Source organism: Sarcophilus harrisii, chromosome 4 (genome assembly GCF_902635505.1).
Source record: "Sarcophilus harrisii chromosome 4, mSarHar1.11, whole genome shotgun sequence".
Taxonomy (NCBI): Eukaryota; Metazoa; Chordata; class Mammalia; order Dasyuromorphia; family Dasyuridae; genus Sarcophilus; species Sarcophilus harrisii.
This window is the reverse complement of record NC_045429.1, coordinates 323854099-323872262: the sequence shown is the minus strand read 5'-3', so window position 1 is coordinate 323872262 and position 18164 is coordinate 323854099. Positions and strand designations below refer to the sequence as shown.

At 35.1% G+C, this 18164-nt stretch overlaps 1 protein-coding gene across 10 annotated transcripts in view; it reads left to right on the top strand.

Annotated features, from left to right (window-relative positions):
- The window catches only part of TANC2 (tetratricopeptide repeat, ankyrin repeat and coiled-coil containing 2), a 535383-nt gene that overhangs the window by 442935 nt on the left and 74284 nt on the right, over positions 1-18164 (top strand). For all 10 annotated transcript variants that reach the window (XM_031965901.1, XM_031965907.1, XM_031965906.1 and 7 more), the window contains 2 exons: positions 7076-7307; positions 15834-16000. In XM_031965901.1, the coding sequence (XP_031821761.1) occupies positions 7076-7307; positions 15834-16000 (399 nt within the window). The remainder of the gene's footprint in view (positions 1-7075; positions 7308-15833; positions 16001-18164) is intronic.

Sequence of the window (18164 nt, the reverse complement as noted above, 5' to 3'; positions counted from 1 at the left end):
TGCAGACTAGCCCACTCATTTCTTCACCATATAAAAGACACCTTAATGTACTTATAACTTCCCCCAGGGAGTCTAACTTTAGATTTTTAAAATCTATTTTAGATCATCTCATGTTGAGTTTAAATAAATAATCTTGAAATGCTATGACAAACCATAGTCTACAGTTTTCAGAATTTTTAAATTTTGTAAGCTCCCACCAGAAGGGATAGTTATTATTAATATAATTTTTTTGTAATATAACTTAATGAACTCCTAAGAGGAAAAAAAATAACTCAGTATAAGGAATAATAGACAGCATAGTAAAGTAGTTAGTGTTGGAGTGGGAGTCAAAGAAGGCCTGTATTTAAATCCCACCTCTAACACTTACTTTCACAGTGCCCTCTTAAGCTAATCATTTAACCCCTGAACCGCAAGCAATTCTCTGAGTATAATGCATAGCCAGGTTATGATCTAAATTGATGAAGTTCCCACACCTACAAAATTATGCCTTGATTCAACATGGGGAGAGCATTAGTAAAATGGAATTTTAAAAATCATGTTAGTAATGAGAAAGCCCAAAGTGTATGCAGCACAGAGTTAAAGGGGAGAGGGGCTCATGTGGGGAAGTAGTTAACTACTTGTTTTGAGGAGCTCGTACAAATCTGAACAAATTTTAAAAGGTTCTGGTAACAATGACTAAGAGGGATGATGCTTATAATAACTCTCTCACTGTGCACAGAGTGAGCCAATATCTGTCACTTAGCACTGCTACAAGGAAAACCTAAAGAAAATAAATATTCCTGAGCTAGCTTTCTTATTCTTTATCATCTAGGGAGAAAATTATAGATAGTGGCAGTAGGAAATTTTATAGAACTGCTACAAGATGGTTTTGACAGATTGTGCATACATATATAGCTGTTTCTAAAATATCTTGTAAACAACCTATTCTCCAGCCAAGATACAGTATCTCAGAAAGAAGTTAAATTATTTTCCTGCTCAAATTCCTTCAAAGGAATTGTTAGGTTTTAAGATTTATTACAGTTCTTAGTATAGGCCTGTGGCAAGTTGCCAGAAAACAGCAGCTCAAAGAAATAGGGGCACATGAAGGAGTTACGGCTTTTACTATAATTTTGACTTTTGTTAGCTGAGACCCCATTAGATTAGAGGCTCTGATGTCTTCTAGAATAATCAGTGAAAGAATGACTCTCTTCTCACGTTTTAGATTATTTACTTACAAAGTGATAGCTTGCTACATTCTGTAGTGGGTGATCTAAATTGATTTGTTCAGCAATTCTAAGCCTCAACATGTGGAACCAGTTGAAGTAAAATATGCATGAAAAGTTCAGAAGTTTGCTATTTGCCTTTTTTTTTTTTTTAAAGGGGAAGAACTGTCTATGGGAAGATAAATACTTTGGCTACTGAATAGTTTACATGATATTTTTTGAAATGCTTAGAGAAGATTCTCATGCAGTTATCAGTTTGTCTAAAGAAAAGAATAAGGCTGCTGTTTAAAAATAAAAATAAAAAATCTATTATTTCTGGTTAAGATGGTGATGTTTCAAGTAATAGAAAAGCCCAAATCATTCACAGGAACCCCAACTGATATCAGAAAGAATTCCCAAAGGTCACTAATCAAGAAAACCAAGAAAAAAAGCAAAGATCAACTCCTCCATCCAATTCAGAATTGCCTAGAAAGATGTCCAGCAGCCAGCAGACATGACACACCAAGCAAGTTAATATAAACTCCATTGAATAGGCCAAGAGCTCACAGCAAAGGAAAAGAGTCTATCAAGGAAGCCAGGATTCTGGAATTGGCTTGAATCACCTATTGAATAGAGCCATGTCCATCAGAATTGATCATCACATAATCTTGTTGCCGTGTAAAATGTTCTTTTGGTTCTATTCAGCATCACTTAGCTTCATTTCACGCAAGTCTCTCCAGGCCTTTCTGAAATCATCCTGCTGATCATTCCTTATAGAATAATAATATTCAATTATATTCATATACCACAATTTATTCAGCTATTCTCCAATTGAGCATTCACTCAGTCTCCATTTTCTTGCCACCACACAAAAAAGCTACTACAAACATTTTTGTACTTGTGGGTCCTTTTCTCTCATTTTTGATTTCTTTGGACTATAGAAACACTACTAGAGCAAAGAGTATGCAAAGTTTGATAGCCCTTTGGACCTAGTTCCATATTGCTTTCCAGAATGGCTGGATCAGTTCACAACTCCACCAGCAATTAACCAGTACTCTTTTTTTATTTTAAAAAAACAAAATAAGAAAATAGAAAAACAGAAAAGAATACAAAACAAAATGAAACAAAACAAAAACTAGCATTGTCATGTGGCCAGCAGAAAACATCAGGGAGAATTCAAAATATCTAACAACAAATACCAGTTAAAGAAAGTATATATGTGTGTGTGTGTATACATACATATATTAGTAGAAGAAATTATATTCGTGAGTGTCCATCTTTTCTTTACTTCGTTTTAAATTGTTCTTTTGTTCTCTGCTGTACAGCTTTTTTACTTTATTTTCCCCCCTTTAATTCTCACCCCAACCCCCAAGTAGGCTAATTGTTAAGAAAGGATATATTTATGTTTATATATATAGATACATACATACACATACACACCTCATCCTCCCATACACACACATCTTTCATATCCTTGCTGACCCTTTGCTTTAATTCTGCTCCTAACTTGCCTTCCTATTACTTAATCTCTCCCCAGCCAGGGATCCCTCCCTTGTATTCTTCCCTCACCCTTTGTTTCCCAGTCCGTTTATCCCTTTCCCTTTATTTCTTTATAAATTTTGGAGGGTGCTATATCCTTCATAGTGTATATGTAGTGCTGCCTATTTAACCCATTCCTGATGTGAGTTTTTCAGTACTATGAGTCCTCCCTCCTCTAGTCTATTCTTCCTTTGCACCTCATTTGTATAATTACTATTTTTATCTTAACTCTGCCCTATCTTTCTTTTGTGCTGTCATATTGTTGATGTCAATCTTAAACATAAGCTATAAATTTCCCATGTTAAAAAACCATAAACAATTTATTCATGTTGAGTTCCTTGAAATTTATCTTTGATATTAGCTCTTATGTAATAAATTTTCTATTACGTTTGTGTTTGGTTGGTAAAAAGTTCTGAAAATCTACAAGTTCATTGAATTCAATTTTTTTTTGTTCAATATTATAGATAATTTTGCTGGATGTGATATTTTTGGCCATAGGCCTAGTTCTTTTGATTATAACTAAATATGATTCCAGGACCTGCAGTCTTTTATTGTAACTACTGATAAATCCTGTAAAATTCTAATTGTAGCTCCAGTGTATTTGAAATTTTTTTCTTGTTTCTTGCAAAATGTTCTCTCTGACTTGGGGGGTTTCAAAATTTCGCAATAAAGTTCATATGTATTTTCCAAAAAAGATCTCCTTGAGGTGGTGATTGGTGGATTTTTTTCTACTTTCTCATATTCTATCATTCCAGGAAAATTTTCTTGGATTATTTTTTGCATTATTTTGTCAAGTTCCTTTTTTTGGTCACAACTTTCAGACAGTCCAATTATTCTTATATTTTCTCTTCTTGATCTGTTCTATAAATATGTCATTTTTCTTATAATATGTTTCATATTCTGTTATGTGATTTTTAAAAATATTTGTAAAAATAAAGGAATTACTAATTAGGAGAAAAGATCTTGGAATACTCTATTCCAAAGGCTTATAACCAAGAGTTACTTACCCTGCAGAATTGAGTATAATCCTACAGAGAAAAGTAGGATCTTTAACAAAATAGAAAACTTTCACATATTCCTGATGAAAAGATCAATGCTGAATAGAAACTTTAAATTCAAATACAGGAGATACTTCTAAAGGCAAATATATTTGGTCAATTAGAAAGAATTAAACAATGATGAAATACAACCTCTTAGATAAAAAATAACCAGCTAAATTGAGCACTGGATCTTGAGTCAGGAAGATAACTTCATGGCTTCAAATCTGACCTCTGACACTTACTATTTGATCCTGGGCAGATCACCTAACTCTATTTGCCTCAGTTTACTCATCTATAAAATGAGCTAGAGAATGAAATAGCAAATCACTCTAATATTTCTGCTAAGAAAACCCCAAATGCAAACAGAGTCAGATACAACTGATGTGATTCAGTGACAACAAAGAGAAAAGATCTGTATCTTCAGAATACTAATACAAAGAGACTCCATAAAACAATGGATTTTTTTTTCTGTTCATTTTGCGAAAGGGAAGGAAAAAGAAGTATCCTAGAAAGGAAATCAAGAAGGAGGCAGAAAAATAAAAGGGTTTCACCAAAAAAAAAAAAAGAGTGCACAAACATAAAAGAAGAGATAGAGAGAGCAGACATCTCATGATCTCATTCTTTTCTGAAATGGATAATGGAGGGTTGAAAACACATGTGCAGAGTTTGGTGTGCAAATACATTAAACTCAATAGAGAAACACATAAAAAAGGGGGAAGGGGAATCTAATAAGGAGAGTAAATTCAAAGAAGAAATGGTCAAAAACAAAATAAACTTTAATTTGAAAGGTGTTATTATAGAAGCATTAAAAAGAGGAGGAAAAAGGAAGGAACAAGAATCCAGAGCCTGGGCTTTTTGAAAGAGTGAGGGCAGAGAAGTAGGAACAGACTAACTTCAAATATACATTATTTACAACAGTCACATACTTTCTTTGTTTATAGAATAAGAAGAGAAGCAGAAAATGATAACAGTAAACATTAATGGTATGAAATCAAGAATGATAGCAAAATAAATTAGAAAGCATGGTCCTAAAATATGTTGTTTACAAGAAGAATACTTGAATCATAAATATTCATATAGAGTTACAATGAAGAACTAGACATAATTCTGTTTCAAGGCAAATTCATAAAATCATGGATACAACTGTGATCTCTGATAAAGCAATAATAAAAGCACATTGTTAAAAGAGATAAGCAGGGAAATGAAATTATGCTTAAAGACAATAGGTAAAATGTATACACACATATGTATATATGTTTGTGTATAATTATTCTTGTCTCCAATTTCATTTATGTAAATGATTCTTGAATTGCTTAACAGTAAGAAGTATTTAAAGATGTGGAGAAGGAAGGAACAAAGAAAAAAAGAAAGAGGAAGGAAGGAAGAAAAAAAGGAGGGAGAAAGGAAAGAGAAAGAAAGGTTATCCTTGAAAGCTTGGTACAAGACTAGATTGGCCAACCCTCAAGCAATCTAAGAGTTCAGTATAGGAAATAATTGCTTGCATTTTCATCAGTGGCAGAGCTATTTGAGATCAGCATCACAAAGAACATCAACAATAACCGGAGCAAGTTCAAATTCTACATTCTAGGTAAAAAGTTAGGGTGTAGCATCTTGGAACTGAAAGTATTTCCTGCTACTTCCATCCTATTTGCTTAATGAATAAATGAATGAAAAGGCATCTTCCATCTCATCAGAAGGAATTGTATTTCATTCAAATTGTCTGAATTGACAAATAGCCCAAGCAAGAAGGAAGAGAATTACACAGTTGTCCCTGATAGTATCATTCTTTACAGTCAGTCATCCTGTTTGGGATTTAGGATAATTCAAGCCAGAAGAAAGGGAGCTCAAATTGGAGCAGATCACCCCTTCATTTCCAGCCTAGCTCATACCTCTGGATTTTTCCATCATTCCTCAGGAACTTCATCCTGAAATATCACATCAGCCTTAGCATTCACAACTCTTCAGGACCTTCTGCCCTTAGGATTTCTCTTTTTGGAGGGTAGAAATATCCCATCAGAACTTCCATTTGACAGCCATCACTTCATTACATTCCTTTGAATACCTCCAACATTTTATTTTCCCTGACTCCACACCTTTTAAGCTCCTTTTTGTGTGTTATCTTTCCCTATTAGATCGTAAGCTGCTTGGGGGCAGGAACTGTTTTTCTTTTTGACATTTGTATTCTCAGAATTAAGCACAGTGCCTGGCATATAGTAGATGCTTTAAAAATGTTTATTGACTGACTCTGTGGAAATGACTCTTTTTGCAACCCATTTTGGGGATATGACATCATGATTCTGAGGATTTTACCTGCTCGCCCATCCCATCTGATCCACCCCAGCAAGGTCGTGGGCAGGTCACCTAGAGTTAATAGAGAAAAATGGAAATAACTGTACTGTCAATACTTATAACATGAGTACCCACAAAATGTGGGGTATGTCCTGTACCACAGTAAAATGAAGATAATATCCTATTAAACATTCTGTGATATTCTAACTGAAGTAGATCTAAAGGCTCATAGAATAGTTGCTATTCAAGGACAAGATCTGCATCTCTTCAAAATGCTAAAGACTCCAGCATCTAATACAGATGCTATTATTTCAGTGTTTAGCAAAGATTTGGGGCTGTGTTTTTTTGTTTGTTTATTTGTTTTGCCTTGTGATGTCATTGATATTAATAAATTCCTGATGAAGAAACCCCTTTTCATAAATGAAGATAACAGCTTTTCTGCAACTTAGAATTATATTATATTACAACTCTTATTTGGAGTCCTGAGAGATTCTGTCTTTTCCAAAGTCACAATGCAAGTCTTCCTGGCTGATACTGACACTCCATTTTGCTATGCTCCTTCCAAGGATTTAATGATGCTTTCAATTCACAACGAATCTCACAAGGTTTAAATTATACCATGATATCATTAGAAAAGTGGTGACGTTGAGATTCATCTTGGTACCATTTGACTAATTCATTTGTTTAAAAAAAAAAAAAAAAGTTGGCCCTTTCTCATGTGGATTCATGGTTCTTAAACATAATTGCTGGCACTGTACAGAACCGAAGAATCAGGGCAGAAAGACAGATTTTAGACATAGCAGAAAATTAGAAAGTTTTTTCCTTTCAGTTTATGACCAAATGAGGTAGAAAGGAAGGGAGGAAAAGAAAGAAGGAAGGAAAATAGGAAAGACGGAAGGAAGGAAGTTTTTCTTCCTTAGCTTTAACTTGGAAAATTGAGAAATTGTGCCTAAACTACCTGGGTGCACCGTTCCCACACAGTTTTTCATCTCATGGGACTATGTTTTTATTGTCTTTCTTCTGCAGGTCGTTGCCTATCACTATTGCCAAGCAGACAATGCATACACCTGCCTGGTCCCAGAGTTTGTCCACAATGTTGCTGCACTACTCTGCCGCTCCCCTCAACTTGTCGCCTATCGGGAACAGCTTCTCCGGGAGCCCCATTTGCAGAGCATGCTGAGCCTAAGGTCTTGTGTGCAGGATCCCATGGCCTCCTTCCGGAGAGGAGTCCTTGAGCCTCTGGAGAACCTGCATAAAGGTATCATGAAAGAAGGAGGGATGGTATAGTAGAAAAAGGGTGAGGAATGGAAATCTTCCTGTCTAAAATTTTCAAAAGAAAAACCTCCTCATATAATGTTGTCTTACTGTCAATCTGTTGTCCAAACATAAACTCTCCAAAATAGGGTAAGAGAGGAAAGAGAAAGAAAGGAAAGTATTCTTACTGATATGATCATCAAAACTGCCAAGATTTTAGTACTAGAAAATTTCTTCTGAAGGATATTATTTGAAAAAAATGAAATTCCTATATGAACCATTTTTTAACATTCTCTACAAAAACCTATTTCTTCCATCTTATTGTAATTTATTTCTATTGTGCAGATACCAAAACTACTGGCTGTAGAGTTAAAATAAAGAAGTATATTAACAAAGATAGCTTTTACCTAGTAGTTCCTGGTATAACTTGCAACAGGTCCATGCTTGATATTTTCCTGAAGGAATTTAGGTGAAAGAAATTAGTAACCTCTTACCTTTCACATGCATCAGTTTTTCCCTTTACTTTCCAAAATCTAGTGTTAGGTCTTCTCTACTTTGTACTTATCCCCAATCTACCTTCCATTCATTTGACTAATAAGCAACTATTAGGATCTTTTTAGGGATGTGGTCACCTTTGCTGGAAGTTCAAAGAAAAGATATAAGACATTACAAAAAACATATCCATTAACTACCCTGATCAGTCCTTATTTCTTCAAGGAACTTTCTATCCCCTTACTTTGGTCATTTTTTAAGTTGTGCAAAAAACATACAGCAAATGTATAAATTATTTTCTTTTTAAAGTTAAAAAAATATTAAAAATTGTAAGTCCGATTTATGAATTGTCTAGGGCACTGAGAGGTTAAGTGATTTTGACCATGGTCAAATAGTTGGTATATGTTCTAGTGGGAAAAGTACTAAATTTGGAATCAGAGGACCAAGGTTGCATCCTGAATCTGCTACTCAATAAATACTCTGTTTACCTTTGTGATTTGGGACAAATAAATAAAGCCTCTCTGGGTTTTAGTTTCCCCATCTGAGTAATGAAGGATTACTAGTGAAGTGGTTAAAAGATTTAAATAGTTCTCCAAAAAAAGAATTTTAAATATTAACATATGTATAAAGGATTGTTCCTAATTACTAATAAAAAAAAATTCAAATCAGAACAATTCTGAGGTTTTATTTCATAGCCAGCAAATTGGTAAAGATCACAAAAGATGAAGTTAGTCAACATTATAGGGGTTATAGAAAAAGCAGGCACACTAATGCACTGTTGGTAGAACTGTGAATTGGTTCATCCATTCTATAAGCTAATTTAGAATTACATTGATAAGTGCCATACTTTTTGACCTAGAGACCCATTACTTAACCTGGTGATATTATTTTGTTTTTTTGGAGTATTGTGTTCTGTGTCTTATTGTAACACTAGTAAAATGTTGCTATCACAAAGATAAGCCTTTATTTCTGAGGGAAGCTTAAGGTTATTAAGGTACTTTGCAGTTTCCCAGGGGCAATCATCTCCTTCTATTTCTCCTGTTCAACTATGGACCAACTCATCCATCTCTATTATCTATCTCACATACACACGCTGAAAAACAAACACTGTCTCATAATCTGAACAATAGATATTCTTTGCCCACTTGTCTTTCCTGTATGGATGATCAAACTGATCTCTTTTAGGAAGATTTATTATGTCAAATCAAGTGAAAAAGCTTTGATTAAGCACCTACCATAGTCTAGTCACTGCTAAGCACTAGGAGATACAAGGAAAAGCAATAACAATCTTCAAAAAGTTCACATTCTAATGCAGGAAACCATATGCAAACAAATACAAGATATAAATAGGATTAATAGAAAATCATTTCAGAGGGAAGGCACTGGCATTAAGGGAAGTTGGCAAAGACTCCTTACAGAAAGAGGGATTTTTCTGAGACTTGAAGAAAGCCAAGAAGTGGAGACTAGGAAAGAGAATTCTAGACATGAAATATGATCAGTCAATGAATATGAACCACTAGAGATGGAGTGTCTTGTGCAAGGAATTTTTAGAGGCCAATGACTGAACCGTACGGTATGTGGAAGGAAGCAAGGTGTTGAAGACTAGAAAAGGTAAGAAGTAGCAAATTGTGAAGGACTTTTAAGAACCAAGCAGAATTTATATTTGGCTGTCGGTATGTTGGGAGCTGTTAGAATTTATTAAATGGTGGAACAAGGAAGGAAAGAAGGAGATAAGGTGGGGTTACATGGCTAGATTTGCACTTTAAGAAGATCACTGATAGCTGGTAGAAGATAGAGTAAAGTGGGAAGAAACTTAACACAGAAAGACCAACCTACAGCATAGTTCAGTAGGCTAGATATGAGGTGATGATGGATTGCTGCAGCATGGTGGCAGTGACTAGAGAGAGGGGGCTGCATGTGGAGATGTTGTAATGATAGAATCTATAGGACCTAACAGCATATTGGATATTGGAAATAAATGTGAGGAATCAAGGATGAAGATAGAGGGGCAGCTGGGTGGTGCAGTAGGTAGAACACCAGCCCTGAAGTCAGGAGGACCTGAGTTCAAATCTGGCCTCAGACACTCAGACACTTCCTGGCTGTGTGACTCTGGGCAAGTCACTTAACCCCAATTGCCTCAAAAAAAAATACTTAAAAAAAAAAGGATGAAGATAGAAAGAAAGGGAGGGTTTTGGGGAAAAGATTAGTGTATTCAGTTTGGATCTCTTGCATTTAAGATGTCAGTGACATATCCAGTTTAAGATGTATAAGCAGTTGGAAGTTCAAGACTAGAGGTTAGGAGAGAGATGAGGGCTGAATAAATAGGTCTAAGAATCATCAAGTGCTAATTGGAATTATTAGAAGGAACTAATGAAATTGTCAAATAAAATAATGGGAGGGAGAAGAGATGGCCCAACAAATCGACCTTTTTCTGAATCTTCCAAGAAAAAATCCTTTTTCTGAACTCTCCAAGCTCCAAGTAGTTGTAAACTTTGCCTGAGGGCAGACAACCCAAGAGTGTGATCCAGACCTTGAAGGAAGATAGTAGTTAGATACCTTAAAGAGTAAATAGTTTATGTGAGAGAGAACTCAAATTGTCCCTGGCATATGTAAGCTTAGGAAACATGAGATGGGAAGTATTGGAGAAAGGGCAATAAATAAACCACAAGGCAACCACCTTCCTGTCCCTGTCCCCTGAAAGCTTATTCTGGACTTAAGAATAATCTAAGAGGTAACATTGAATGATCTTCCCATGTGTTTTGCCCTACTCAGAAGTACCTACTCCTAGATTCAGGAAAGCTCTGTAGATTCAGTAAAGCAAAACTGCAAACTTCCCTCCAGTCCTACTTACTCAACTGGAGACTTCAAACTGAGCCAGCTGGAGGCTAGAATACTTCAATTAGCTCCCGAAATCAGAGTCATTCAGCTACTATTTTCTTTCAAACTTTATTTTCTTTCAAGCTTTCTTTCAAACTTGTTACAAATGCTTTATAGCTAAATACACAGCCTGGGAGTGCTTTTCACTCTAGAAAACCATTTCCTAGACACAGGACCTCTCCTCAGTCTTCCTTGGATCTATGACCCAAAGCTGCCACTTGGCACTTGTTCTCACTTCCTATATTCCCCTGGGGTCCTCTTCTCATCTCAACTCATAGCTTTATTCCTTTTTCAGTTCCTGTGTGCTAGAGTGCTCCACTCCTCTAAACAGACTCCATCCCCAGTGTCCACAGAATTCTTTTGTTTACCCTTCTGTGCTGATCTGGACCAGAAATATGCCTCATTGTGCTTTTTTTTCTTCTTCTTCAACTTTCTACTTTTTATCTGGTATGGTGTAATATCTAGATGTTTGTGGAGGGGTGGTGTTAGGGAGTATGTCATCCTGAAACACCTCCATTTTGGTTCAACCTCCTAGTCCAGAGAAGGCCCAGAGAAGGATGAAAACATCTGACTTCTTTTTAAATGTCCATACTATATTGAGAATGTTTTTCAGATTCTGAAATCAAATCAACTTTGGAATTTTTATCTTCATATCTGATATATCAGTCCTAAAACAAGAAAGCAAATGTTTATGTGTGATAGAGAGCTAGAGGTAGGGGTGGGGAGAGAGAAATGTAATTGGAACAACTATGGGTGCCACTTTGGCAAGCTAACTCCCAGTTATTGCCAGTTTTCTCAAAAACAGAAATTTTCACAGATGTATAATTTATTTTAAACAGTATACTTATCCCATACTTACGAGTATTCCAACTTTCCTTTTTCACATGCCTTAGCTGTACAAATTTTGCCCACTGCTAGTTCTACATCATCCAGGAAGACTCCATGAAGATCAGACATAAAAACCTTTAAATTATGATATATTTTCTTATAGAAGTAAAACCCTACTATCTCTTTTTCCACATTTATTATGTGATTACACTAAGAAGAGGTTGCATTTGTCTGCATTTATAAGCTTTGGTAGATAATTCCTTCCTAGATTTTGGAGACAAGACAGAGATTTTATTCTAAAGCAGTAAAAACAACTGTGTATAGGATATGTGACATCACTAAGTGTCATTGGCATTATTCAATAATCTTTTTAACTTGTTTAGAGATTGTGCTGACAAGTATTTTTCTAAAAGATGTGGAGTTTAAAAGTACTTGAATTTGCATTTGCAAAAGATATTAATAAGAACATTTTAGATTTGAAAACGTGTTTCAAACCATAATCATTTTGGGCAAGATACAATTTCACTGGACTTTACCTCTTCATCTATAAAATGAGGAGTTTGGACTATATAGCCTCTATTCTAATTTTATGATTTCTATATTCTATGATCCTATAATTCTTTCAGATGTAAGAATTAGAAGATTTTTCAGAATTCTGCAACTTACTAGGAGAGGTGATAAAAATATATGTAAAATCTGCTCAGAGAAATATTATTTGGACCACCTAAGAGACAAAATAAATGTCAACACAGAAAACAATTGGCCATCTGTGCTAATAAGAGGATAGTTTATTTGGCTGTATGGTACTCCAGAATTTTTTAAAATCTTCTATAATCTTTCATTTAGTTTGGTTTCTTTTAAGTCTAGAGTTACCCCATATATGAAATAGTGATTTATGAGATGCTTCTAGAATTGATGCTTTTGAAGTTTTTTAAAAGAAGGATGATTTATAAGAACAATAAAAGTTGGATTGACTCTGTAAACCAAGTGAAACAAATACTATAGCTCCAGGAAAGTAGGAGAGCTCACCAGAAACATTTGCTATTCATAGTCATTCATTCCTACTTCCTTATCCCAGCCTATCCATAAAAGATCCAGACACCTCATAGAACACCAAAAAATGTTTAGGCAAAGCATGATATCCAGAGAATAACATCATTTTTTCATTAGGAAATATCTTGCCTTCATCCCACTTTTCTCTCAGAACCTCATATGCCCCTTTCTGTTCTGATCAGCTTGTGCAGTTGTTCCTGCTAAGTATCTCAATGCTGTTCATTAACTGGGAACATCATACATTATGACATTCTCTTCCTGCTGCTGAGATTCTTCTCTAGGAAGCAGATTAACAAGTGCTTAGAAGTCCTACATTGTTAGTGATCCTGTAGTGTGAAAAAAGAACTCTCTGGTGATAAAGAAACAGAATAACTCCCAATTATATGTAATTGTTCTCTCCTCCTCATTCATGTACTTCTTTTAAGACATAGGAGCTAGGATTTGATTGTTACCTAGTCCACCCCATCCCATGAGAAATAAATTTGGTATCTAGATAGATAGTTCTTTCTGCTTCTTGTTTTCTGTTTCTTTTTCATTCTTTGTTACGATGGATGGTTTCATTCAAAAGCTTTTTATCAGCATGCTAACCTTTAGATTTTTTCTTTGCTATTTGCCACACCTTTAAGAATTAGAAACAAGATTCCAAAATGATTTTAGATATTTCTAGTGGTTTGTCAGTTGGAGCCTGGGTATAAATGAGTGATGTGATAAAGTAATATACAAAAGCATTCATCTAGGGCTCAGTTGGATATTTACATTTTTAAAAAGCATTAAGGAAAGTAAGGTATCATCTCTTAATCTTTTTCTTAATCTTTCAGAAACCTCATCACTCAGCAGAGAAAAAAATGGAATTATACTGTCATTATATTATATTGATATCCATTGAAACTCTTTACATTTACATATTTAAATTCTATACTGTTCTCAGGCCAATAATCCAACATACTTCAAGTTCATGAAACATTTTTGTGTTATTTCGGATCACAAGTATCTGTAAGTGGCCCTCATCACCAAATCCTACAGAATAAAAGAATCTTCAGATAAATCTCTTAACATCTCCAGACTAGGATTTATAAGAAAATAATTAAGCCAATCAAGAGAGACAATTATTTCTTTTTTCAAAAAAGAAATTGGATTCAAGACAGTGATTAATTCACTCACAGGAAAAAATAATGACATCTATTTGGGGGTCTTCGCAAATAATAATGATTGTATTGGATAATAAATAATTTGATTCATCTAGATATCCAATAGGATTAGACATACTCTTGAGAAAATGTGAAAAATAAAATGTCTCAAAGAATTAGAGAAAGTTCATCACTTTTGTGGTTGAGATTATTTTGGAAACAATTCTCACAAAGAAGTCTTGAATAGATAAGTGATGAGTAAGTGTGAAGGGATTATTGATGAGGAGTTACCAAGAAGGAACATAAGTGAGTCAGGTAGTTTATTACTCACAAGCATGTAAACATATGTGGCTCTCTTATTCTTCGGGCCCAAGGGTGCATAATAACAATAGTGACTCACACTGTGAGCATGTACAGCAGACGCTGTTTCCCAAATGAGAGCTCAGTTCTCTTGGGATTCTTGCCCTTACATTTGATTGTTGTTACTGGGCAGATTCACAGGGGGACTGAATGAAAGAGGGACTTTGATGGAGGGAGGGCAGGGGCAATCATGAAATAGCAGGTAATCTGGATTGCAACCCCTTTATCATCCATAGGGCACTATGATTAATAAAGTTTTCTTAGCTTAGAAACCTGGACTAGATGAACTAAGCTGATAGGTTGCTAACTTTGCATCTCTAACCTTAAATGTAACACAGTCATTTCTTGGGCACATTGGAATAGTCAATAATTTGTAAGCATTTATTAAATCCTACTATGTGTTAGGCATGGTACTGAGAGCTAGGGATACAAAGAAAGCTATAAGACTATCATCTCAGTATATAGGCAGAGCTCTGTGGTCAAACATGAAATTATTTCTGTCAGCTGTAGATAAGTAATAGGCCTCCCCTAGTTGTCTCCAAAATCTTGATCTTTTTCCTTTCTTGAAAGAGAAAATTGGACAGTTTAACATGAATTTTAATCCTCCTAGATAGTTGACTATTAGTCTATTACGTATGCCTGAGTGAATGCTATTAAAAGACATCTCAGTGAGAATCAAAATAAATCTAATGTTTAAAGGATTCAAGTTTCTCAAGATCAAAAATAAGAACACCACTGTTGTATGGCAAGCTGTTCACACCTCTCTTCTGCCACAGTTTGACGTAGACTGACAGAGGGGAAAAACACTTTCAAGATTTTTTTTGTTGTTGTTGCTCATAGCATATCATTTGGTGATTATATCTAGAATTCATATTTTGCATTTTTTCCTAAAAGAGTAAAACTTTTTATCAAATTTATAGTTAAATATATATTCTTTATTCATGTCCTGTGAACAATGGTCTCTTATAGAAAGACAAACGCTAAGAAAGGAGTCAACCAAAATACAAAAACAAAACCCAAATGTAGCCTTTAAAAAAAAAACGAACCAATTAGTCTTATAGCTTTTAGAGAAAAGTATCTCGGGACACAGCTTCTCTTTGTCCCTAGAGGAATTCAAGATGAAGAATGTTAATTCCAGTTTTCCTCCTATCCCTTATTCTCTAGCAAAGTTCCTCTCTCTGTTATTATTCTTCTAGCAAAATCTAGAACCATCAAATGATGGTGATTACATAATTATATAATATCAGGGTTGCAGTGGACCAAGGTATCCATCTTGCTCATATTTGATTGACAATTATCCTCAAAACTGAAATTCATTTACCTTAAAGCTAGATGTTTACATTTCAAACTTTTTATCCCTGATTGTAGAATAGAAGTTTCCCCTTTACCAGCCACCATTATTTATTGTTTATTTACTTATCTAATTATCTTTGAGAGATATAAAGGGGACTTGGATTCAAAATAGGCTCTTTTGGACTTCACTTCACTAATAACTCTGAAGGGGTTTGACACATCTGATACAACTGTTCCTTTTTCCTCAGAGATAGAGTATAAGTTTTAGGCAAATTTCAGAAACTTGTTGAAAACCCATTAAATTATCACAAAAGTATGTAATTAGTCACTTAGGTAGTCTTCAGTAGCTCCATCATTGTCTGATAGGAGAAAGGCCTCCTCTAGTAACTCAGTTTTCCCAGGGCAATGTTGGTCATAATACCACAGGAAAAAAACACAATTAACTTCGTAACTCTTTTGCCCTGACCTTAACTTAAATAATTCGGTTCTTTCAATTACAGAGAGCAAAATCCCAGATGAAGATTTCATCATTTTAATTGATGGGTTAAATGAAGCAGAATTTCATAAACCAGATTATGGGGACACAATAGTATCGTTTCTGAGTAAGATGATTGGAAAGTTCCCTTCTTGGCTCAAGCTGATAGTAACAGTCAGGACCAGTTTACAGGTATGTGAGTTTGTTTTGCTGTTGAATATTGAATGGTTGTTATTTCCTTGAGAAGGGATTTAATCCGATGATTTTTTTTAGGCGCAGGTTGACATAGTGATGGGGCAGGTAGGGGGCACAGTGAATAGAGTGCTGGTCCTGGAGTCAGAAAGACTCATCTTCCTGAGTTCATATCTGGCCTCTGACACTAGCTGTGTGACCCTGAGAAAAGTCACTTAACCCTATTTGCCTCACTTTCCTTATCTGTAAAATTAATTGAAGAAGAAGCCACTCCAGTATATTTTTCAAGAAAACCTCAAATGAGGTCACTAACAGTCAGCCCTAACTGAAATCAGTGAAAAACAACAAAATCAACAGTGATAACCTCTCTTCCTAAATAGGAATAAATATCTCTAAATCATGTATTTTGAAGACAGGGGATAGAATCCTGAATATTCTCTACATATGGTTCTTCTTACCTGATAGTACATTTTCCAAGTCTTAAAGATTGGCCTTCAGGAAACAATAAGATGTTGCCTCATGTACAAATACTGTACAGATGCTTTAAAGATATTAACTTGGATTCCAATAAAGCCAATCATTCAGGCTCTTCTTTGTTTCTGTCCTGACTGAATGAATTTAACTTCTCAGTAAATCCAAATGTGGAATCTTGGCTGTCTAACTCTAATAAATATTGACAACATTAACATTTGAGATTAGAGGCCCTATACCAAATTGAGCATGGGAGACCTGAGAAGAGAGGATCATTCCCCAGAAAGTGGATCAAAATTTTTTACTTCATAACCTATCCTGTCTACTTTCTTTGCTTACTAGCCTAGAAGAGAAATTATATCTAAAGCTAATACTTTGGGGAGCAACACAGGGGAATTGAGAAGTGGAAAGATAATTTGATGTAGGCTCAGAAAACCTGGGTCAAACCCAGCTTTGCCACTTTCTGCCTATGGTCCTTTGACAAGTCACTTAACCTCTCAAGTCATCAGTTTCTTTATTGGCCAAATGAGGAGGTTGGACTAATTCCCATAATTCTTTTTTCCTTATCACACTCTCACCATATATACATGGAACTTCTCTTTCCACTTTGGTACTGGAAATTATACCAATGATGCTTTGGTCTTCTCTTTGTCTTTCTATGGGATCAATTAGTTTCATTGTATTTTATGGCCCGCCATCTTGCCTGCTATTCAAAAAGGGAACTAAACTGGAGAATGAGATTGAATCAATATCAAACCAGTACCACAACTGAAAAATGGAGCATAAAGTGCATATTCTATTGCGTGTGAACTAGTAGTAATATATTTAGATATAAAGAGCGGTTAGATTACAGACTATGATTGGTTTGGCGTTCAAATGGAGCTTAGGAAAGCATGTGCTGATATATATGTGTACATTTTTATATATAGTCTCAAAAGACAAAGGGGGAAATTGTATGTGTGTTTTCTTTTTTAGTAACAGCCAAACAATAGGAAGAGTAATAGATCTATTTGCCTCTTTTATTATAACCTTAGGTAAAACACCCTAACTTCTTGAATCAGGATCTGCAAAAATAAACTCCTCAGACATTTTATTCACTTCAGCTGAATATTAAATAAACTTTGTTTTGAGTCAACAAAGAGGTCTGCAGCTTCCAAAAGTTGAACCCCTATGTTTATTCAAAACTAAGAAACACCACAATGTCTTCCCAGCAAGTTTCTAAAATGCCTAGACTTACTACCATTAAAGCTAGTCACTTGGATTCATAATGTAATGAAAAATATCCTGATTGAGAATTGTGAGCTGTAATTTTAGAATTGGGTACCCACAGGGTACCTCTAGAACTACAAGGGAGCAACCACCTTCTGAGCACCCAATCTGTGAGTGTGTCTACCTACTTAGATTCCAAATGCTATTGCTATTTTGATAACTCAGCAGTCTCCCTCAATGTTTTACTGAAATGAGAAAAAGAAAATTGAGACTGTGAAATGACTTCTGAAGGGATAATGAAATAGGGAGAAGTAGCACATAAATACACAGTTTGTTAGATGAAATAACTATCACCTAGCAGGGAACAAGATCTTAAAGCTGGAGCACAGGAGAGTTGAGTCTCATTTGGAAAAGAGTTCAAAGAAATTACAGAATACAGAGTACTGTGTAGAGTGTCAAAGAGGAGTGTCTTGACCAATAACTG